Below are 23,862 nucleotides of genomic sequence, written 5' to 3'. Positions count from 1 at the left end.
AAGTCCAACAGAGGACTCGAAAAACTACATAGCCATACTGTTCATTAAAATGGCGAAGGAGGAAGTCCTGACGTAGCCCAGCACCCAACCAATCCAAATCTTATGAAATCCAAAGCTTACCAACGAAACCTAAAAGAAGCCCCAGCTCATCTTGTCGTAGGCTCTCTCCATGTCTAGCTTGATGCCCATCAAGCTCCTCCAACTCGGGGCTCTCTGGAGGTCGAACATAAATTTTTGGACAACGAACACATTGTCGATGATGCTCCGACCTCCTACAAAGGCTCCCTGTCCGAACTGATAAGTCTCAGCAAGATACTCCTCAGTCTGACCACCAGAATCTTCGTCGTAGCCTTGTATAGAGAGTGCAAAGGCTAATCGATCGATAATGGCATAGCCCCGTAGCATCTTATCTCTTTGGGATCAGGGTGACGAAGGTCCTCTTCCAATCCGCAGGCATCAATATTATGCTGAAGAATTGTTAAATAGTCTCTACCATATCCTATCTGATTAAAGACTAGTATCTTCTGAAAAAAAATTAGGTGGGGGTGGGGGTGCGGGGGAGCTTTATCCTCAGCTAAGGACCAAAATGCCTCCTAGATTTCTTTGGCAGATATCAGGCTGATCAAGGCTGCATTTTTCTTCTCTGTGACCATGGCCGGTGGAGTCGGCATGGCGGGCGGGCTCTCACTAGTCAAAAGTTTTTCACCTGACATAGAATGCAGGAACTCGGTAGATATTCCATATGCTAGAGCAGAACATGGGCAGCATTTGTGATCTCGAAAAACTGATGTTACTCCATGTATCAGTGTTGAGGGGAAACCTTCGCAACCTTTCCAAATGGTTCCGAACATAATTTGGTTACTTGGCCTTTCCCAGGAGTGTGAAAATCACGCCCAAATTGGGGCCTTGATGAGGTTGGTGACAAAAATTTATTAGGCAAACCGCAAACCGGTGGTTGCTCTCTCATGATCACTTTTGGTTCCCACCACGAGGGAAAACTTTATGAAGTGTCGGCAAGCCTTAGAGCTCCATGCATAAATTGACCAAAGCTAGCAGCTTCATCTTATCCCTTGGTCTTCTTTCTACAAGCGCATGGCTTCCAACATGGGAGCTCCTCCGCTTTCAAGCAGCCTATTGTTAGGTCTCTGCACGGTCCTGCTGGCATTCAATTTCTCCGGTGCTGCCCCGCAGACCAAAAGAATCGTTGCCGTGGTCGGCAGCAGTGAATGCTTAGATTGTGCCCGGGAAAGTATCAAGGATGAGGAAGCATTCAAAGGTACGTCTTCAAGCAATGCTATTAAACCAAATAATGGAGCCTTCTTATTATCTCACCTCTAAATTTGGTGCCTCTCTTACTGTGCTAGTTTTAAAATCTTAAATTAAGTCGCTGGATCACTTCATCCAGATAAAGCAAGTGTAATATTTGGTGCGTTTATCTTCAAGCAGGGCTTCATGTAGCCATCCAATGCAAGACTGGCAATGGGTCCTACGAGGCCAAAGGTGTAGGTTTGCTCGACAAGAGTGGAAGCTTCGAGGTACGACTACCGAGTAATGTCCTCCGCGATGATGGGGAGCTGAAGGATGAGTGCTTTGCGCAGCTCCGCAGTGCCTCAGAAGCTCCTTGCCCTGACAATAATGGACTGGACCAATCTAAGGTCGTGCTGAAGTCTAAAGAGCGTGGGAAACACACATTTGTTGTGGCAGCGGGGAACCTGACATTCTCATCGACATGCGCGTCGGCGTTCCATTTCAAGCCCCTTCCCAAGTCGCTTCCGTTCCAAACGTACTTCCCAGTGCACGAGTTCAAGGACAAATTCGACTTGAAACAAGACTACTTCCCACCAAAGAAGTCACTTCCTCCTCCAGGACCAGTCTACAAACCGCCACTACCACCAGTGCACAAGCCACCAACTGTCAAGAAGCCACGCCCCCCGCCATGTCCCCCGCCGTGCCCGCCATGCCCCCCGCCATGTCCCCCGCCGTGCCCGCCATGCCCCCCGGGTCCCAAGAAGCCAGGCCAGCCGGGTCCCATGAAGCCAGGCCCGCCGTGCCCGCCGGTTCATAAGAAGCAATGCCCGCCATGTAAGAAGCCACGCCCGCCATGCCCGCCGGTTCATAAGAAGCAATGCCCACCATGTAAGAAGCCAGGCATGTCATGCCCGTCGGTTCATAAGAAGCCATGCCCACCATGTAAGAAGCCACGACCGCCATGCCCGCCGGCTCCTAAGAAGCCATGTCCGCCATGCCCGCAGGTTTCCAAGAAGCCACCCCCGCCATGCCCGCCACCATGCCCGCCATGCCCCCCGCCATGCCCGCCGCCATGCCCGCCATGCCCCCCGGGTCCCAAGTAGCTACGTCCTCCAATTCCAAAGCTACCTCCCTTACCATCCTCACCCCAAGTTCAAGTTCCCTCCTATCCACAAGAACCACTTCCTCCAATCCCCAAGCCGCCTCCGATCCCTTATACCATCCTCACCCCAAGTTCCCTCCTAGTCCAAGAAGTCGCTTCCTCCAATTCAAAAGCTCCGTTCCCTCCCAAGCCAAAATTCTGCTTCTTTATCCTATATGGTTGGTTAGTTACCCTTCCTCTGTTGAGGATTTCCTTTATCAGTTAGTGTTGTAATAAAGCTTGCCCTTGTGACTGTGTCGAGTCTTGGGCGAGGGTGACTGTCACCCAGTTGTATTGTATGAATATTTGTGATTTCTGGTATTTATGTGAGCTTGTGTGGTTAGTAATGGCAATAATTCATGGACTTCTTGTTTTGTGCTTCTAACCTTAAAATTTACCCTCTACTTTTTTTCTAAACGACTTGAAGAGACCTACGCTCGGGATACAAGTGGGTAGCTAGTTTTCCTTTCGGAGATGAAAGTTCGTCTCGCTTATCAACGGGCAAGGAGGAGTATACCAGCTCATACAATTTATGCGCCGGTAGTGTTCCAAAATCGTAAGATGAAAAAGAATATTATACGATTAACAAAAATTTGGAAACACTTGGTTGTAAAAGAAAATATTTTTCTAGCTTATCAAACGCAGAATTTGGTTAGGCGTTGGGCGTTAAAGCATGGCATATTAACGTAGTCACAAAATCTCATGGACACAGATCATACTGCCGGTCTGCCTTGCCGAAGAAGAGGCATGGAGGTGGCGTTAGTACTTCGTCAGCTCCCCAAGCTTGTCCTGGGAGCCGAAACCGAGCAACGGTCTTTCCGTAACGTCCAATGGGGTTCCAAGAAAGAGGCGAAGCCATCCCTTCGGAGATGCTCCTCCGCTTCCTCTACCTAGTTCAACTAACAGGACAAACGAAGATAGGAAACCAAGCCCTGCGACGCCTCCCTTTTCCTAGCCGAGAAGCGGTAAAGCAGGACGAGGAGCCAAGGGAACTGTTGGTTCATGGATCTCTTTCATCATTCGTACGTATATGGTAGTTCGTTTTCAACCGGAAACCTTTGCTCATGAAACCTGCGCTGGATTTAGAGATTATATATATGTTTATTCTCTAGGGGTAAAAATCAATGCAACGGGCAGATGAGAAAAGACAAGCCTAAATAATACAATTTGGACCAGATTGATAGAGGCACTGTCCTCCGATGGACGTGGCATTCTATTATTGACCGCAATAATTACCTAATTAAAAAAAATCTCAATCTAGGACCAAGTTATAGCTTTCAAAAATTATTGGATTTTCTGATTTGGTGGATCTCACTTCTCAATTCTATTCAGACCTACTCGTAATGACCAAAGTAGCCTATATTGAGTTTGGGTTTAAGCAAGAGGCCACTTGATAGGAGGACGAGGTATTGGTGATGGAGTGGCATCAAGAATAGCAAAGGGTGAAAGATGTTGCATAGGTAGTGAAGATGAGGATGGGGCAGGCTCTCCGTCATTGCTGCTTCTAATATGTCTAAGATGCCACAACTAAAATACAGAATTTAACGTAGCCTCTTTTTTTTTTTGGTGGGTGGGGGCCTTTTGCTATATATTATTTTTGTTATTTTTTGCTAATTCTTTTATTTTTTATTATTTTTAAAAAAAGAAGGGGGGGGGGGGGTATAGAATCTGAATTAGTCTTTTGCTATATGTTATTATTATTTTTTGCTAATTCTTTCATTTTTTTTTATTCTAAAAAACCTAGGGTAGAGAGGTAGTGATGATAATCTTAAAAGATTTTCTTGGTTAGAACTGTATTGCAATTCGTTGTTGGAAAATATACCTGAGATTCAGTAAAACTGATGTGGTCAAGAATCTGATTTTGCTTAAGTTTGCCGACTAGTTTAACTCCTTCTTTGTGATTATCTTGGTTTTTTTTGGATTTTAGAAAACATAAACTAACCCAATTGAAATCACCTAGCTTTGACCAGAGGCACGAGTTACATACTACCCAAGTAGCATGGTTTGATGATGCTATCCTGATACAAATACTGCCAGCTGGACATGACAGTGCTATAATTATGGAGATGTATCTATCGAAATTTTAAAAACCTAACTAATAATTATCAGCTCATAATTTAGGAAACAGTGTCACTCATTGGAATCATCTCGGTTTAAAATGAGTAGCGTACAAATGGGTAATATCATGATGGTACTACTTAATCACAAAACTTCACCAAGAACGAAATTAACACATATATTTAGGGATCAACTGTGCGAAGTCTCCCCTACTGCCTTGCATGTATTAACAAACCGGGATCAATCAGAAAAGAAAAGAAAAAAAAGGCAACTCTTCGTACGTGCTAACACTCAAGTCAGCACCTTCTCAGGTGTACGGATCAATAGAGTGCAGAGCACATCTCATCTAGTCCTGATCTTCATGCAATCATACATGGATAGCCGCCACATCGCTTACTTGAAAAGGACAACCACGTTTCAAAAAGCTGCACAATCCCTCAACTAACCATGTATTAGAGAGATCAACAGACTCCTCTCACTTACACTTACAAAATAGAAAAGAAAAATAGACGACATTATATTAAGATGCCAAACATATAGGCTAAAAGATTGTGCAAGAGCCCTATATATTTGAAAAAAATAACAGTTATCAATAGAGAATCAAGGATCTATCTTTATTGTAGGGCGTGAAATTAGCAGCTCTGGAAAACGGTGTCTTAAAAAAATTCCTAGTAGATGTGGCAGCTGACAATTGCAAACTGTGCCTTTCCCTACATCAAAGATACAACTAAAATTATAACCTCTAGTAGTTTCTTTTCACATCAATATATATATACAGACACCAGTTTCTTTTTTCCCCAGGACCCCAACTAAACCGTTACGAATTTCAAATGCCAGCCAAGTGTAAAATAGACAGAACCAACGTATCTCAAGTTTCAGTTGCCATATGTAGCCACGACTGTCTCTAAAAACAGCCAAAAAATGAGTCCTTTTGGAGTTTGGTTATGCTACCTGTTTGAGAGAGGAAGCATTCCATAGCCGTTAGCAAACAGGCCAGACTAGCGCAGCACGAACTAGTACAACATTCTTCTTCTTACTTGGGGGAAGGCACCAACAAACTGCTATAGTCTGACATTCTCATGACAGATCCATGAAAAAGCCCAACATCTCATGAGTATGTTTATCAGGAGGGGGTAAAAATGGAGTACGTGGAAATAGAAAAGGTGCCTGTACTAGGCATTGGCCAAAAATGAACCAGAGAAGCAAAGCAAAATATTTCAGCTTTCTGCAAGACATATTTAAACCGTCCAAAGCGGTAGAATTCAAACATTTCAGCCTCCTACATAGCACATTTAGTATTTATGTGTCGCGTGAGAACTAGTGTTGCCAGATGATTTCAGCAAATAATATGCTCATCAGACAAACTGACTACCAAGATCTGCCTACGTCATGTACTTTCTACAAAATTCTTCTGCATACAAATATTCCTTTTGCAAAGATAGATTTCAGTTACAAGCCGTCAAATAATGAAGTACCTCCTTAAATTTGATGTTCACTCACAGGTTGAGAGCTTTAGCTTTGTCAGAGGCTGTCGCTATCTTCCTGTTCTATGAAACTGTAAATTGTAGGTTACTCCACCAAATCCAAACCTTCCAAGAAAGCGCATGAGAAACTCTACTTCTTCTTCTTCGACTTGTTTGACAGTGACTGAGCATATGCTGTTCCCTGACAATCCCCAAAAATAAAAGAAGAAAACACGGCAATAACAAAACATATCAGTTTTAACATTTGCCACAGTACTATACCAAATGACTTGCCACAGTACTATACCAAATGAGTTGAAGAAAACAACCATCTGCCACTAATAAAGTTCTTCAATTGGCAAAACTAGCTAGTAATGAATTTCAGTAAATACAAAAGTATTTTAAAATGACAAGCATGGGATGGTCACATGTGAAGGAAGAAATCTTTTAGAAAGGACTAACTCATATCTGACCTGCAACCATTCGTCCATGTTAGCATCAGTTGTCCCCGTGCCTACTTCCACTTTGGATGCTCTCTTTGTTTTCTATAGTAGCCAAAAAAGTGACCATAAGACCACTAATGAATGTGCAGAGAAGCATTAAATTGCAATAACCAGTTAAACACAATGGCTACCAAAAGGAAAAACAAGGATTTATAAACAAGAATTTCCCATCAAAATTTTAGGAAGTATAATGACCTAGACTAACACAATAGCTGAAAACATCATAGAGTTCTAAAAATTTTAAGAATTTATTAATGATTTCGAGTGATGTGGTAGTTTTTATCAAAAGTTGCATGGTTTGTCATTGATACTGATTTAAATTCAATTGGCTGAGTCAAATTTAAATATTAGTGTGTGAATAAGCTTACTGCAGCATTTGGTAGAGGGAATTTCGGCAAGTATGGAAACTTAGAAACTAGAAAACCAGAACACTGATGCAGAAACTGTTTCTAAGGAGATAAAACACAATGATTAATGTCGACAAAATTATGACATCTCCAATCATTAACTACAATGCAAAGAAATAGTACGATGAAGTAAACAAAGAAATACTAATAAGGAATATTGTTCAGAACAAAAATAAATGTTTCCTATCAGACAGCACCAAACCTGTATTGACTATTTCATATAGCGATACACATACTATCTGATACAGAAATTTGACTGGTATATACCCAAGTTATTTTCAAATTTAAGTCTGTCAATTAAGAAGCCCATGCTTCTCCACATTTTTAGCTCACTCAAGGATAAGGATTTTGAGGGGTTGAAAAGCAAGAGCAACCAGATTTTACAGATGTCCACAAGCAAAACAAGCACTTTAGCACACCGAGACATCAATAAAGAGCGGAATTTATGGAGACAGTGTTCATAATTTGCATGTTACATTGCAAATAGATCCCCCCCCACCAAAAAAAAAAAAAAAGATAAAAAGAAAAAATCCACCAGGACTTACATTGACTTGCATTTATCTAGCTAAACAACACCCCCACCTTTCCCCCTCATAAAGGTAGAGAGAGAGATAGCAGAAGAAGAAGAAGAAGAGGAATAAGAAGACTTTTTTATATTTTGTAATTGCATTCATGGATTATATATCTCCAAATTAGCAACAATATGAGTTGATCCCCATATTTGACTCCACTTGTCAGGACTCAGCTACCTTAGATAAAGATGCTTTATACTTCAGCTTGAGAAACAACTTGATGAATGAGCTTGAGCCTCAAAAATCTCATTTAAGCACATGAGATGCAGGCAAGAAAAACTAGTTCAACAAAGTTCAGCAAGAATTGCTGAATATGGTAAGCACTCATTGTTAAGCAATGTGGATTGTCCAGTTTTCTCTATTTCAACAAGATAGATGAAAGAGAATCTAAAATAATAAAATACACATTAGATAATAATTACCTTTGAAAAGTGTTGTATCTGACCATATGCCCATATAACAAACAAGCCTATGAGAGCAGCTCCCAATGTTACAAGAAAAACAGACTCGATGCTGAGAAAACCCCCTGACTCAAAAACTTCAATGGTACCATTATAGAAGACACTTTGGTGTGGTTGCTGATCAATCTCATAAACAATGGTCCCTACTAAATCAAATGAGCCAGGCTGCAGTATAAGATATTTAAATTCCATTAGATATTATCAAGATTCAAGACTGGCCAACCAAAATATTATAATTCCACAGATACAAATTATAGCAAGTCTGCCGTAAAAATGATGCACTACCTGCAAAAATTTGCTTACGACAAAAATATAGGGGAATGTAGCTTGAGCAGAAACTGGCACTGATGCATTGTAGAACTCCTGCAATAACAAGGCATGCAATCTTGATGTTAAACAAAAACTACTTAATTAAAGCACTAATTTGAAGATCTGTAACTAACTTATGATTAAGTTGCAGATATGAGATGTCAACATCTAATACAACAAGCATACATACACACATATATGTATATGTATATATATAGGGGCGGACATGAATTTGGCCAATGGGATTTTAAGTTGAATCGAGTCAGTTCTGATAGGACAATGGGGGTCTAACGTCAATGACTTGAGCTGCGGTCACCAACTACCTCTAAATTGCTTATACATAAACAATCATATGATTTGAAGATCCTTATGCAAGGACTGCTGTGCCGAAATCGGGGACCGAACTGATTGCTTAGCAGCACAGGTTCGTACGCCCCCGTGCTGTTCCATGCCGGGCCCATACGACACAGTAAAGTGGGCAGGAGAGAGAGGGAACGGGAGAGAGGAAAGGAGAGAGAAAAGGAGAGGAGGGAGAGAGAAGAAGGGTGTCAGAGGGCCAGCGAGCCGTGCGGAGGAGGGGCTTCGCCTTCGGTTCTCCTATTTTGTTTGGAATAGGAGTCCCAAAGGGGGCCTCCGGTTTGTTAACTTCACTTAAAAATCTTGAAATTAATAAGAGGCCCCTTTCGGGACCCCTGTTTCGAATGAAACAGAAAAACCGAAGGTGGAGCCCATCCTTCGCCTCCTCCGCGCGGCTTGTCGGCCCTATGCCGGCTAGCCTCCACCTCTCTCTCTCTTCCTTCCTCTCCCTCTCCCTCTCTCTCCCTCCCTCGCTCTCTCTCTCTCTTTTCCTCTCTTTTCTTCTCCTTCCCCCCCCCCCCAGCTGGTTTCTTGTTTTGGTTGCCATAACCGTCCCGGTCCGCCACTACTATGGCTCAGTACACCCCAAATCGGACAGTTCGGGATGGTTCCGCTGACCATGCCATTGTGCATCAAGTGGTTAAAGAATATATATTATTTCATGTTATTTGAATATATATGTACCTATATCTGTGCATAGGATCATTTCTTCTATTGATTTGATACAAATACATTACATAAACATAATATAGAGCACCGAAAGATTAAATTTTTTCTCCTTTCCTTATCCCGGATTTCATTTCTATTTTTCTTAATCGATTTGATTCAATTGTTGAATTGCGAGTTTACATATCACAATTCATATCTTTCTATGCAAAAAAAAAAATCAAAACTTTTTTCTTGTATTATATAACAACTCGTATAATTTATACAAAAATTATTTATTTGTCATATATAGATATAACAAATGCTATGGTACATTGCCTTTCTGTACAATTACGCACACCTAGCCGATTGTTTAAAATTGGATGGTTTAGATGAACGACCAGATGACCAATGAGATAGGTTGCTACAATTGGTATCCTATAATTAGACTTTAAATCATGCCCTTTTTTGATTTCTCTATCACCTTTCTTTTTTACCTTCTCCACGATTCCACCTCTGGTGATGGTGGAAATGTAGGTTCAGATGCATTTGTTGATGCCATCAACATCACTATGTTGACGGTGAGGGTGCAGAACATGTCGATGGGGGCAGTGCTGGCAGAGGAGGTGTTGTGGATGAGATATGGCTTGTTGGAGGGAATCGGGAGAGGGTCAAGAGTGACGAAAAGGCTGGCAAGGAAGCAGGTGGTGGTGGTGGTGGAAGAAGTCATGTCTTACCAAAGCATGGATATGTGCTCAGTGAGGCAAATCTTGGCGTGGCGATAGCAATAGTCTTAGCAGCAAAGGCATGGCTGGGCCATGCAGCATGGAAGAGTAGAGGTGCTGGCTGGGCCATGCAGTATGGAAGAGTAGAGGCGCTGGCTGGGCCTTGCAGCGTGGAGGTGCTGGCTAGCAGAGTGGTCAGAAATGGGGACAGGTTGAGCTGGGATCTGGCGATGGGTAACTTGGTTGATATTCGAGATTAAAAAAATGGCTAGCCACCGTTAGTCTATAATTCTTCCTAAAATATCTCCCATCAACCAATGGTTGATATCTGTTATCTCTATCCATTAAAAAAATGATAAAAAAAATCATAATAGCAGATCCCACATATATATACATATACATACACATATATAGCAAAACCCTCAAGATGAAATGATCTTTACTAGAAAGGTTTAATATCAGTAAGTCCCTGAAATAGAACTAGGAGAATTACCATTAAAGATTCACCATGGTTTCCAGCCGGACAGTCAACAATAACCGCAAGACATTCACAAGTAGTGAAACAAAGATTGGCACATTGAAAGGTCAGTTAATCTAAATTCTGGATCCAACAAAAGAATCCTAGCATCTGATGGAATCAACATGCTTATCTATCCCATATATGTAGCATTAGTTCAATGATAGAGTCCTTAGTTGAGTGTGGTATCAAACTTATCATTATATAGACCAAGTTAGTTGCTCTATACTAACACATTGGCAATTTAAGAATTTTCAATTAACTGAAAGAAATCTAAAATCATGAATAGTTCTAGCATCTAGATACTGTTGTTTAACATGAGGATTGCACAGTCTCAAGCAACTTGTTAAACAAACATACATCACACAGTTACACTTACAACTTAACAACAGAAGTGAAAAATATAGGATAGCATATAACTACTGTAGCATTTGGCATGGTTCCTAGTCTTCAGTTTTTATATTTCTAAAAAATGAAAACAAATCTCTTTTTCTGAAAACCAATAACTTGAAACTTGTTTGGCAACGAATATGGTGACAGTGGTGGAGATGATGATGATGGTGGACAGCAATAGGAGACAATGCCCGGTGATGGTAGTGGGTGACAGTGGTGATAGATGATGGCAGGGGTGGCCAGCAATGTCCAGCAGCTAGCAGTGATCAGTGGCAATGGTGGTGGGTGGAGGTGGGCAACGGGCGGTGGCTAGCAATGGCCGCCACTGGTAAGTTGTGGCTAGCGAGGGCCAGCAGTGGGAGGAGGTGGCGGCCAACAGTGGCGATGGTCGCCGAGATGGTAGGCGGTGGGGTGGTGGCGGTAGGTGGTTGCCACTTTTTAAAAAAGTCAAAACCATATTTTCTAGTTTTCAAATTTTCAGAAACTGTTTGTCAATTTAAAAAAACTGAAAATGGAAACCAAGTTACCAAGCACCTGTACTACCTTGGTTTTTGTATTTTTTGAGGAAAAAAAATGACAACTAGAAACTGGCAACCATGCCAGACAAGGTCTATGTTTATACATTAATAGCACAATGTAAGTGATGTATAGATATTTCAAACATTTTGTATGTTATAGATTGTGATTAATGTTGTGCATTCCTAATTTAAATGATGGGTTGTCTATTCCACAATAAAGAATTTTGACTCGAATCCTATTGGCAGGATTCTAGCACCTCCTCTCCTTTCTTATCCACTGTATGTCAAGACACACATACATACTATAGTACCATGTACAAATGTGAAAATTCAATAAAAGAATGCCTCATTTAAACGTTTCAAACAAACTAATCTAAAGAATTTATATTTCAAATAAGTAAGCGTGCTAGTCATTTCCATGTCGAATTAAATCTGAAAAATGCCAAATCCAACTTAAAGTCCAGTCATCTGATTTTCTTTTTGGATCAATCTAAATATTTCTCACCACAACAACGATTTAAGTATCATATTTTTTAAAAAAAGAATGTGCAGCATGTGTATAAAAATAGGCATTTGCTTGGGAAAACACCACCAACTTATGACCCACATCGTGGCAGGCTAGGTGTTCATCACCTGGGCATCCTCAAGCCAGGCTACTACCTACAAAATCCCCTATGTGCCCGAGCAACTGCCTGTAACAACCACCGCACATAATGCCACATACACAAGTGCAGAGATCTTAAAATTTATCAGTTGCAGTTTGCTATCTAAATTGGTTTCTTTCCACTCCCCCTCAGATATGAATAAGAAAGAAATGAGAAAGGTAGTAATAATGAATATACAGTCATGAGGGTTGATTACAAAGACAACTGTTCCTATGAAAGTAAGATTTAAATTTTTAAAAAAATAAATCCTCTATTTAAAAAGTAAATCATCTCAGCTTTGCCGCTAATTATATTAATGAAACTGATGAAGATCCACAAATCACAACAATCACTATAAACAAAAGAAATTAGGTGTTCAAGTATGTATGTAGCTTCACCTGCACAGTTAGATTTTGGACAAACATGTGATGATCAAAAGGAAGATGAAGACTAGCCCTTATTGCCATGACCTTTAAAGTCGATTCACCTGAAGATTATCCAGAAGATAATCAAAATCCAATCAGCAACAACTAGGTTCAAGAGAATAAATGCTATTAAGGATGTGTATGACAAGCTAGTGTGTTGCAATGCAAAACAGATGAAATGAAGCAATATAATCACAAAACAAAATGGAAGGAGAATGCAACATAATCCATACAACACATGCTCTTGGATAGATAATAAAATATATATTCAAGATACCGGGAATTGTAGAGAGCAAAGGCTTGTTCGTTTGAGCTCCCCCCCCCCCCCCCCCCCCCCAAAAAAAAAAAAAAAAAAAAAAAAAACCCACCCTGTTTTCCCTTTATTCATTTGCAGGTCATGGCAGCCGCAAAACTCAGGCCTAAAAGCATTTTAAGCTAGATCTTAAGGGATGGAAGGCTCCTAAAGCTCCATTGAGAGCATTGAGGGGTGCTTCAGACCCTTATCCATCAGCAAGAAGTTTCAGTATAGTCAAATTTCAGCAATGCATGAACGCCACAATTCAAAGAAACTTCCTTGCCCCCTAAGACAACATATCAATTTTTATTAGATTAAATTTTAACATAGTTTCTTCAGGTAGTTTTTAGTATAGGTTTTAGAGTCCTACTTCGAGGAGTCGTCTGTAGAGGCCCTAGTTTAGGTATATACTGGATTGGGAAAATCCTGAAGTAATTACGATTTAATTTTGGACGGTTTTAGGTGTTCTGAGATATAGGGTTCAGTGGATATCTGAATTTGCAATTCAGGTAAACTTTTGGGCACTCATATACGACCCTGTTTATTTAGTTATCAAGAGTCTTGTGATTCTTGTAATAATTCATAAAGAAAGCCACCAAGGAGGGAACTGTATTACAAGCTGCTTTTCCTTCTTTTCTTCTTTCTCTATTACATTACAGTTGAATCATTATAACATGCACTTAAAATCTGCTCATATTGTTGTTGTGAACCAAGAAAACTGAGATCACAATTTTTTCGATGATTTCTTATTAATTATTCAAATATATGCTGGTTTTATATCACTATTTTCACTTAAGTTCTAATTTATTGCACCCATAGCCTCATTTCCTGTACTAGAACAATTGCTGCAGCCTGAGTTTTTGTTGCAAGTGAGGAAAAAAAAAGGCATTCTAGTGCACAGCTGCGAGGTTTGAGGAAGGTTAGATGCATGCAACCTTATTCCCATATTCCTAGAGGTTATTTCCATGTTTGGAACCCACGACACCTAGATCAAAATGAAGCAACCTTACCATTGCACTAAGGCGTGTGCTCTAGTTTTTGTTGCAAGTCTTCTGCCATGTCTTTCAATAAATAAAACAATCAGATACATTCACTACTGCCTCCCTGAGAGCCAATGCACTTATAATTGCACTGGAGGTTGGATAACTTCAATAATGTCCTTGATTCTCTTTAACTTATATATTTGCCCGCAGGGGTGGGAGTTAAAGCATCAATTATCACTATTTACTATAATAATTTATCGCTGCTCAAACCTTTTCAAGTTTTCCAATAAAGGGAATGAAACCTCAAATCACACCAAGATTGATTTCCACTTCATCAAAAATTTTCCATCGAGCCTACAGAGTAGCAAGTCTCTCAAATTTCCTCAATAGGTCTCATAGCAGCACAACAAATTTGGTTAAACAAGTCTGGCTCCCATTTGGCAATTTTGGTTGAAAATAATAAAATTCTGGAAAATTAGTCAATAGAAATTAAGAAATAATATAAATTAAAGAGTAGGATAAGTCAAGAATATGCAAAAAGTGTTATACACTGTTATGTCAATACTTCTTATATTATATTGTTTACGACATTAGGGTGTATCGATTCATCCCAAAAAATGCTTTGGTGGCAGCAGATGATATGACATTTTCAGGATAAGCGAACTTTTGTTAGAACATTTATTTTTTCTCCAAATTTCTTGGTAATCTAGTGCCGCAATACTTCCAAGATTTCTCAAAACTTGCAAAAACCTTCGCCTCATCTTGAGAAAATTCTTCCGAAAATGTACAGAAACGAAGAAATGACTAAAATTAGCATAGCCAATAGATACAATAAATTTGGCCTAGTAAGTTAGGGCCCATTTGGTATTGCTTTCATTTTCTATTCTTGTTTTGAAAAAAAATCAAAGAAGAAAAATGAACTAGGCCGAACAACATGTAAGATGAAAGCCTTCTATTTTTAAAAAAATGTGTGTAAAATTCTTAGAGCTTTTGGTATAAAGGATCTGCAATCAAAACAAGTGAAAATAATAGAAAGGAATAGCAGAAGTTTTGAGCAAATGCAATCTTCCAGATCAATCAACATGTTATATTCACTAATTTGTTGAGAAACAGAAACATAAAAACAACAACAATACCAAAGAGGCCCTTAGTTTCAGCCAAAACTCCTAAACTGCCTGTAGTTTCAAATTGGTTGCGACCATAACTGAAACATGCTGGTTTCAGTTCTAGAGTTTCAGATGAAAGTTCAAGCCATGATTCGTATTATTTTGCATCTAGATTATGCTATCATGTGCTATTTTTCACATCTCAAGCAGAGGACTATACTGCCTGTGATCATATAATTAGGCTATTGGTTTGCTACAATGAAACCTGTCCCATACTTGCTCCTCAAATTTTATTAGGAAAATAGTGGAGACAACCAAATAAAAAAAAAACAAACAAGGAAGTTCTGTAGTCTGAGAAACCAATAATCAAAATGGAAGCTCCTAAAACAAATGCATGATATTTTCAAAAGAATTGTGTATTATCTACAGAATTTAGTAGAAATTAGAAAAACCTAAATTTGTCATATAATCTGAAATCAAGTAAGTGGAAAAATCAAGAATTCTTTAAGTGGTTTCTTATAGTTTGAGGATGTTTTTAAGTGCATTGACCAGCAGTAATAATTCAACATAAGCATCACATGTGGTTAAGTGCACATGCCACCCAAATAATAGGATAGTCATTATCAAACTGATAAATGTTTCATATCAACAAAGTACGAAATGATAATAGTTATAGGTATAGTTTGAGTTGAGATGCACTAGTATATTATCTCAAGAAGCAAAGACCAAGTGGGAACTGTATGTAAACTGTCCGTTTTGCACTTTAGTAATGGTAAAATCAAGATTGATCTATTTGGTAATAGTAAAATCAATATTTATGTATAGGATTGATTTGAAAAATGACAAGCCAAAAGAATACCAGCTACAGGATGCACTGGTGATAACAATTAACAAATTGAAAGCATTGGACACCAAACCTAAAGAGAATAGGAAAAGATACCTTCATTATGAACTCCAACCAATAATTCAGTTTCCTCCCCTGCAGGAACCACTGCATTCACAGAAGCTCGATATTGACAATTACATAGCACTCTAAAGGAATATAACAGAATTAAACATAAAATTTCTGAGTCATGTAAAAAATTATACTTACACCGTGCAGCATTTTTTGGAAAAACACAAATAGTGTCTACTCCAGGGGCTGGACTGAATGATCCATCACCAAAGTCTTGCAACTCATCACCAACTATGCCAAGATCACTTCCTTCAACAACTTCAATTGCTTCATCACTTGTATCCGACTGACATTTAACAACTATAAAGTAAAATACCAGTTAGAGGCAAAGAATGGATGGTGGTGACTGGTGAGAGAAATCAATACCAGTCAGAAAGGAACAAACATGGAAATTAATCGACTAGCAGGAGAAGACATCTTCATATGCAAAGTTGGGCACCCATGATAAAAATATTGGAGACTAAGAATCAGGAGAATACAGCTATTTCATCACATAATAAATAGAACAGTTTTGTGGGCGGTTCTGTTTTTCAGATTCATTTTGTTACAAAAGCGTGGAAATTTCAGTAGTCAATAAAAAGTTATATAGCTATAAGTACTTAATTTATGTAAGCATATAAGAGATAAAATTTCAGAGCAAAGTTATCTATAATCAAATTTTCAGTTCCTTCACCGGCTTTCCTTATATGCAGCAACTTGTGGTTGGCCTCCATTTCAATTATGCACCCAGAATTTACAAGAGCATCAGACAACACACAAAAGCAAATATGTACTTGAGTGCAAAAATTATCTGGTAATTTCTATCAAAATTTAGGAGCAACTGTCATTCAACCATGTGGGTGAAACAAACATAAGAAATTCCATCCCACTCAGAGAGCAATTTCTTGTATTCTTATACTACCTCCTCTTCAAGCTTCACATACAGAAATCATGACCTCATGAAGCACCCAACTCTCATTGTCAGGGAAATCCAATTATGTATAAGCGCCTTATTTATGCATATCTTTAGATAAAAGTCATCCTGAACTTCCATACTGACATAATTAATCATTGCTTTGCTCTGTAAGATTCAAATGACCGATAATCTAGCACTAAGATAGTGAATAAATTATGCCAAAGCAGTCCTCATAACAAACATGATAGAACTTAAAATTTAAGAAATGGCTCTTAAATTCTGCAAATCTTATGCTTTCACTCATGCGCTACTCCCCGTTGTCACCAGTTGGATTTAGATCCCCAAGTACACAGTCATGAAAGAAATGATGCTCAGAACTGGCAATGACATGGAGAATTAGCTGACAGGGCTAGGATTCTTATTTTTGGATCCGACATTCAGGAAAAAAATGTGTTAACTACCAAGTGATTGATAGAACCATTTTAAATCCACCATGCGGCTTGTCCGTTCTTCTATCTGTCAAATTTGCTTCTTCAAATTTTCTTCCCTCTAAGAAAAGGCTAACAAGTTATCTTTTAAAGCGGTACAAGAATTTATCATCCTTTGATTATCCCGACAAGCTCATCAAAAATTTGAAGCCAAAAATTTTGGACATAAGAAATCACATTTTGCAATCTAATTTTCAAATAAAATTATTGAGAAAACATCTTAAGTATTTTTAGCTATTTGGATACTCCCGCTTATATCTTGACTTCTCATGATTGCTAGTCTTTTGGAAGTCAAAGATTGAGGTGCCAACTGTGCTGAGCCATGACAAGATCATGCCATCTGTCAGCCATCAGCAGATGACCAGACAGTACTGTGTTGACTTGTGACCAGTGCAGAAACCAGAATCAGTTTTTAAAACAATATCATACCATAACCGTAATGGAACTAAACACAAAATACACAGCCAGATCATGCTTATCTATTGATCAAATCCAAATCATGAAACTAAAACAGGACTCGCTGCTTCTGAACAACAAGAGTAAAAAACATGCAACACGGTGCAGGCATGATGAATTGAAGTTCTGAAATTTGACCCTGCATCAGTAAATGTTTTGAAAAATTTTTATGAAGAAAAGTGCTGCTAAAAATAGATACCAATTGAAACATATATCAGTGAGAAAGCTGGCATTTAGTCACAGAGTAAGCCTTGAACAATCAAAACTAATAAGAAAATCCAAAATTTCCTAGTCCCAAAACCAACTTGTTTCAAATATTTGTTAAATATCAAGTTCTAGTCTATCATCTGAAACCATGCATGCTCATCCATCTTGCAAAGATCAACCTCGTAAATTCAGATTTGCCTTCATCTCAAACCGTACCCAACCTCATCCAATAGATCCAGGACTCACATAATCCTCAATAGAAATCCATCTTAAGATGCCGGGAACAATTCTCGCTCTTCAAATGCTAACCCATGCGATGCTCCTACCACTTTCAGTCAGATATACAATGTGAAGCTTTTGATTAAAACAAGGGAATAGGTCCAACAAAACACTGAAGGAAGGAGAGTTGGAGGCAAGAGAGATCAAACGCCATGACCAGTCCAATAGAAATCCACCAAGCATAGTTAGAAGACGCAAGCAGATCAGCACGCGATTCCTAACTACGCCTCATAGATAAGATTCGATGAAAGTATCGGAACTGACGAATACTAAAGTCGAGATATCTAGTTTCAGGAATGAAAGGAATCGCGGGTCGGGAGAAAAAGACAGCACAACCGCATAGGCCTATGTAATTTCTTGACAAGGAAAATCAAGAAAAAGATCGGGAAATCGAACAAGATGTGGAGATCAGGAAAGATACCTTTGAGGATCGGAGACGATATGAGAAGCACGACGAGGAGGAGGAGGAAAACCCTAAGCCCCATGGCTGGCTGGTGGAAAGTGGCTGAGGCGATGGAGTGCAGCGCCGGGGCGCGACGGGTGGGATGGAGGAACTGGGAAGCTCAGGAATCCTCCCGATCGCTCACCGAACCCCTCTAAGCGCCGTGTGGACTGGGGAGTCTTCGGAGTTCGGACGCAACGTGGACCGGTAGAGCATACTCACGCTGAACGCGCGTGGGTGCCGTTAATAAAATTATATTAAAAAAATTTGATAAAGAAAAATAAAGCAGACCCACCCTCAAAATTTTTTTTTTTTTGATAGGCATGACCCAACGCCACTTAGTCGGCAGTACTATTTATCTTCCAATACACATGGATGATCCAAAAAAAACAATATCCTCTCAAAAGCCTATGAATATCCTGTAATATCGGTTGTTCGTTGTCGTATCTGTGTCGTCCTTAAATTCACTCGATGATCACCGTAGCAGAATTCTCTTTAAAATAGATGATGCCCACACCCACCACTAATTTTACATAAATGATGCCCTCTCATGCAGATAGAGATGTTTAATGTGCGTCATCCCCCTGCTGCGACTAGTCCGTTAATGCCTTTGGTCCAGCTTGGACCCAAAGTCAAGACCAAATATATATAACTGAATGTATGTGAAGGCAATGCATATGTTTTTAGTAGGGTTTAAGTGGTGAAATCGTTGAAATCCATCTTCCATGGCCGCCTTCAACCCTTGGTTTTCGCTTCAGAACAAGTTCGCAGAACCAATGGAGATGGGTTAGGCTGTGTCTTGATTGCGGCATCGATCCCTATGTCAACTACCTCGGTTTTGATGGCTGAGATGCTTGCTGTGTAGCATGGTCTATGCAAAGGGAACAGGCTGATAAGATTGTAATGGAAGGAGATTCTTCAACAGTAGTTGCTTGGATCAATGGCGAAAACTTTAAGGGTTACGTTCTCTAGGTTGTTTCACTTCGCTTGTACTCAGATTTTTTAGAGAAGGCAACCAAGTAGCTAATTATCTTGCAAAGGAGGCGTGCACGAACCAAGATGCAGTTGTGAGATCAAACCATCTCCCTAAAGATTTGAACCGGTTGATCATAGCTGACGCCCGCCAAGTTGCATGTCATCGATCTTTGATACCTTTGTATCAAAAAAAAAACTTAGGTTTTCCTGCATGAAGTTAATGATGCTTGATGTGTAGAGTTACACTTTGGATGCATTGATTAAATTTTAAAAAGATCATTTAAAATACACTACAATTACTTAACAAATAATGAAATACTATTTAATGCCATATCTAATTAATTATTTTCGGGGGTCCACTGTTACATGTGATTATAGGATTGTGCTATGAATTCAGGTATGAATATGACCAAATCCAACCAAATCCTGGCCTTTTGCAACCTTTGTTTGCATTCTATGATCCAATTAAGCCTGTGACTTGGACAACTAGCAAGAGGGTAGATGCCTTTATTCCTACGTATCTTTTTCACATGAGAACACGTTTTCGTTTCATACCCCTCAATAATTTTTTTGTTAACAATATGGTACTGAATAGCACAGGGAAAAAAATAAATTAACAAAAAAGCGTTAGAGCAAATATCAGTTCTACGCCAATAAAAAAGGGGTGATATATAAAATGAGAAATAGTATGACGACGACTCCAATTCATGGATGAAGGTTTGAGATATTTCAAGTTACAACAATAAATACAAGCATGGAATCTGTGTGATGCATACAAGGGAGATGGATGCAAATTAAGAGAAGTGATAAATCAAGATAAAGAAGAGAACTTCACTTTGAATAAATGCCATCAAAACAAGAGAAAGATCAAACTACGCATGCATTAGAAAAATGATAAGATGTTTTGATAATAAAACAATAAACTGGCAACTTGTGCTGCTAATTCTCTATCCCTGGCAACCAACGGTGGATAACTTTACTAGTAGAATCAGGAGAGAAGGCCAGTTCGCTCAGAATTCACATACATAGACATAAAGAATGCATAGGTGGCTGAAAAAATATTTGGAGCCCCGATTCACACCACCCATCTCCCTACACCTGCACGACATCAATTTCTAATGGCCATGCAAACCTAGTGGACTAAGTGGCAGTCTAAATGAGTGGCAAATCTCATTCATTAAAAGATAGAAGAAATTATAAAAACCATCCTGAGATTAGGATAAATCATATTTACACCCAATAGTATGAAAAACCTATACTTATCCTCTGAGATTTATTTTTATCCAATACTTCAACCTATAACTTAATAGAATGTTAATCAAACCGTTAACTTTTAATGAGACCCAAATGTTACGTCAGAATTTTTTAAAAATGACCAAAATAACCTTACAAAAACTTTTTTGAGGTATGTTTTTTACACTTATACCTAATATTTTGTAAAAAACATACACTTACACACATTTAAATTGACAACATTAGTGGAACTGTTTATCTCTTGTAAAAAGTTAAAATTATCTTTATAAGAAAATAAGGCTTGTTTTTCACTTTTTCAACTTTCGGAACTCTTCGAAGTATTACATCTTTAAGAGTCTTTTTCTCTTTGAGATTAAGAGGCTAGAGGTTCTTTTCTGCTTCACTACCTCACCACGAGTGTCCTTTCCTGACGAGCAACTAATAACAAACTTTCTTTCCAACTGACATCCGTCAATGAGCATCTTTCTCGATTAGCCTCCGTCCTTTCTAATCAGATTTTGTTCTCGCTTTCCCGTTCTACCACATCATTGAGATTGGAAATGCCAGTGTATTATTAGCTAATTTTAAGTTCTATTTATCCAATACTGTAGACATGATTCCTTAACATTGTCGCTGTGAATGAGAATTTTTATATCTACATATGGAGCTATAATAGCTCTAGAAGTTTATAATTAAAACAATTTAAATCAGTACGTGTATGAGAACTTTTTTTTTTAGAGGGTGCATCAATTACGGTTCCATAACCTAGCTTGAACCATGGATAGGCTAGCTTAAGCGACGAAACTCTTAATGTTAGTTTTCTGTAGCAGAAAATTTTAGAGGCATCCACTTGCTTGAAAGATCTAAACTACTTTTCTCTGAGCACATGACACTTTTTTGATAATTCATCAATATCAAGCTTAAACCTATTGCGCCGCACGGTTGTTCTCCTCCCTAGGTGGATGTTATATCACTTAAGGCTAGTTTGATCATTTTTTAAAATTTTTCCAACGTGTGGCATTTAGTCTATTTAAGTTAATGTTTTGGCTAACATTTTGTTAAGTTATTGGTTAAAATGTTGGATAAAAACAAACCTCAGGGGGATAAACGTAGATTTTTCAAATTATTGGATGCAACTATAATTAACCCATAATCTTAGATTTTTTTGTAATTTACTCATCAAGCAGAGACAATTTTAACTTTTCATATGAGGTAAATGGATTTACTAATACCGTTAATTTAACTAAGGATAAGTGTAGGTTTTACAAACGAGTGGGTATAAGTATAATAAACGTAAACCGCAAAAGGGGTTTTTGTAATTTACTCTAAAAGATATGCATTTATAAGATTAAAGTAAAGCATAAGCTAAATCTATTGCTACATAGTTATACTGGATCTACTACTATGGAGGTATCTGTAAATCAAATTTATAGAAATAAGATGGTCCAATATGGATGCCTAAGTTCCGGAAAAGAAATGGACAAGATGGTGCGATGTCATTGTTCATCTCCATGTCGAACAGGCTCAGAAAGATACGAAACTAGATATTTCTTGAACAAAGCCAAAGGGCGTCGATGCGAGTACGTTGGCCTGGATACCATGCGATGGTGCTTCCATGATTGGTGAAGCAATGTACAGTTGGAAGCTTCGTAAGTGGTCGTAAATGGATACCTTCAACTGGTGTGCCATTTGTCTTGGGCCTTTAATCGATGCAGAGCCTCTCTATGTTACTGTTTATTGACGAATTGGAGGAAATTGAAGGACATATTAGAGGAAACAATCAAATCTCTTTCCTCTTCATCCCTGGATTTAATAAATTAGTAAATAAACATGTGGTTTAAGCAAATATGAGATCGCTTGATTTTGTAAATGAGTGCTGACATGATAATAACATTGATACAGAGGATTAAACTGATTCTCCAAATCGTTTTGATCCTCCAAATCTTCATCAATTTGATGAAAAATCGACCAAAATTTTTATATGATTATAGAGAATCAAAATGATTATCCAGCTCTTCATAAATTTGGTAAATGAATTTTCAGTTCTTCATCAACTTGGCAAGGAATCGGATATATCCTCTATGATTACAAGAGATCAAAATGATTCTCTAGATCTTTATCGCCTTGGCAAGAAATTATGCAAATTTTCTATGACTACGTGATCGTTATAGCAACTTTATTAAGAGATTCTTTCCTCTTGTATTGAAAATTTGTTTCTATTATTTCTTATTTAAGTTTTAAATGTAATATTCTTTATAATCTTGATGATATACATAATCATATATTCCTATTATAAATACAATAACATACATGCTTGATTCTCATGTTGAGATTAAGCCATCAAAAGCCTGTTGTCTTTTATTTTATTTATCAGAATTGAACATGTATTGGTTGCAATATGCTTTTACTACAATTTTTTCATGATTTTTTCTTTCAAAAAAGAACCTTAAAATGCTGTCTGGCGTGTCTCAATCATTTTTGGAAATATTTTAATTTAATAGAAGTTAAATGTGGTAGAGTGTTATCAAATGATGGCAACATGGATAACCAATAATTCTTGATCAAATCAAGAAAGAAAAAAAAAATGTTCTTGGTCATAACGACATAATTAGCACACTATCTATTAGGAAGCACACTATCTATTAGGACCGAGTTTATGTAACCTTTTCTGCTACTAGACCTAAATAAGGATATTCATGTAAGGGGGTTTTCTTTTTAATATAATTTTTAAAGTAGCTCTTAATTGTTATTGATGATTAATGTCCAAGCTACTCTATAGTTTTTCTTTTTTCTTTTCTTTTTTTTTTTGTCTAAGAGTCATAATTCATATGACGACATGGTCTTTCTAGGCCTCTCACATGAATTTAACCCAACACATTGGATATTATGCTAAAAATATATTGAAAACTAAAGCTTTGATTTGGGCGAGTCAACGTATAATGGCAACTTGATTTCTTCTCTTGTCTCCCATATTTCTAACAAATTAAATGGATGTGGTTGACTTACGCTAGATGCACTTGTACGAATCCAATGAATCAATAGAATTTGACCCATTCCACAAGTCAAGGCATGGATGAGGGATCACGTTGTTTCTTGATTTTAAAACTTGCCTGATTTCTTAATTGGTTGAACCACCTAATTGAAGAACTTGAATTTAGTAAT

General features: G+C 38.3%; 2 protein-coding genes across 2 annotated transcripts; one reads left to right on the top strand and one right to left on the bottom strand.

Moving 5' to 3' along the window:
- Positions 1-993: 993 nt before the first annotated feature.
- On the top strand, positions 994-2,768 carry LOC103699283 (proline-rich protein 4). The gene is made up of 2 exons (XM_008781320.4): positions 994-1,276; positions 1,447-2,768. The coding sequence occupies exons 1-2, from the start codon at positions 1,093-1,095 to the stop codon at positions 2,349-2,351; spliced, it is 1,089 nt and encodes a 362-aa protein (XP_008779542.3). The 5' UTR covers positions 994-1,092; the 3' UTR covers positions 2,352-2,768.
- A 2,869-nt stretch (positions 2,769-5,637) lies between these two features.
- On the bottom strand, positions 5,638-18,704 carry LOC103706137 (translocon-associated protein subunit alpha-like). Its single transcript, XM_008790143.4, has 8 exons — positions 18,472-18,704; positions 15,864-16,025; positions 15,711-15,761; positions 12,360-12,448; positions 8,139-8,216; positions 7,815-8,018; positions 6,384-6,455; positions 5,638-6,112 (listed from the first exon to the last, which is right to left on the bottom strand). The coding sequence occupies exons 1-8, from the start codon at positions 18,533-18,535 to the stop codon at positions 6,062-6,064; spliced, it is 771 nt and encodes a 256-aa protein (XP_008788365.2). The 5' UTR covers positions 18,536-18,704; the 3' UTR covers positions 5,638-6,061.
- Positions 18,705-23,862: the final 5,158 nt, after the last annotated feature.

This window comes from Phoenix dactylifera, chromosome 2, assembly GCF_009389715.1.
Source record: "Phoenix dactylifera cultivar Barhee BC4 chromosome 2, palm_55x_up_171113_PBpolish2nd_filt_p, whole genome shotgun sequence".
Taxonomy (NCBI): Eukaryota; Viridiplantae; Streptophyta; class Magnoliopsida; order Arecales; family Arecaceae; genus Phoenix; species Phoenix dactylifera.
Note: the sequence above shows the minus strand (reverse complement) of the source record. Positions and strands in the feature narration are given on the sequence as shown.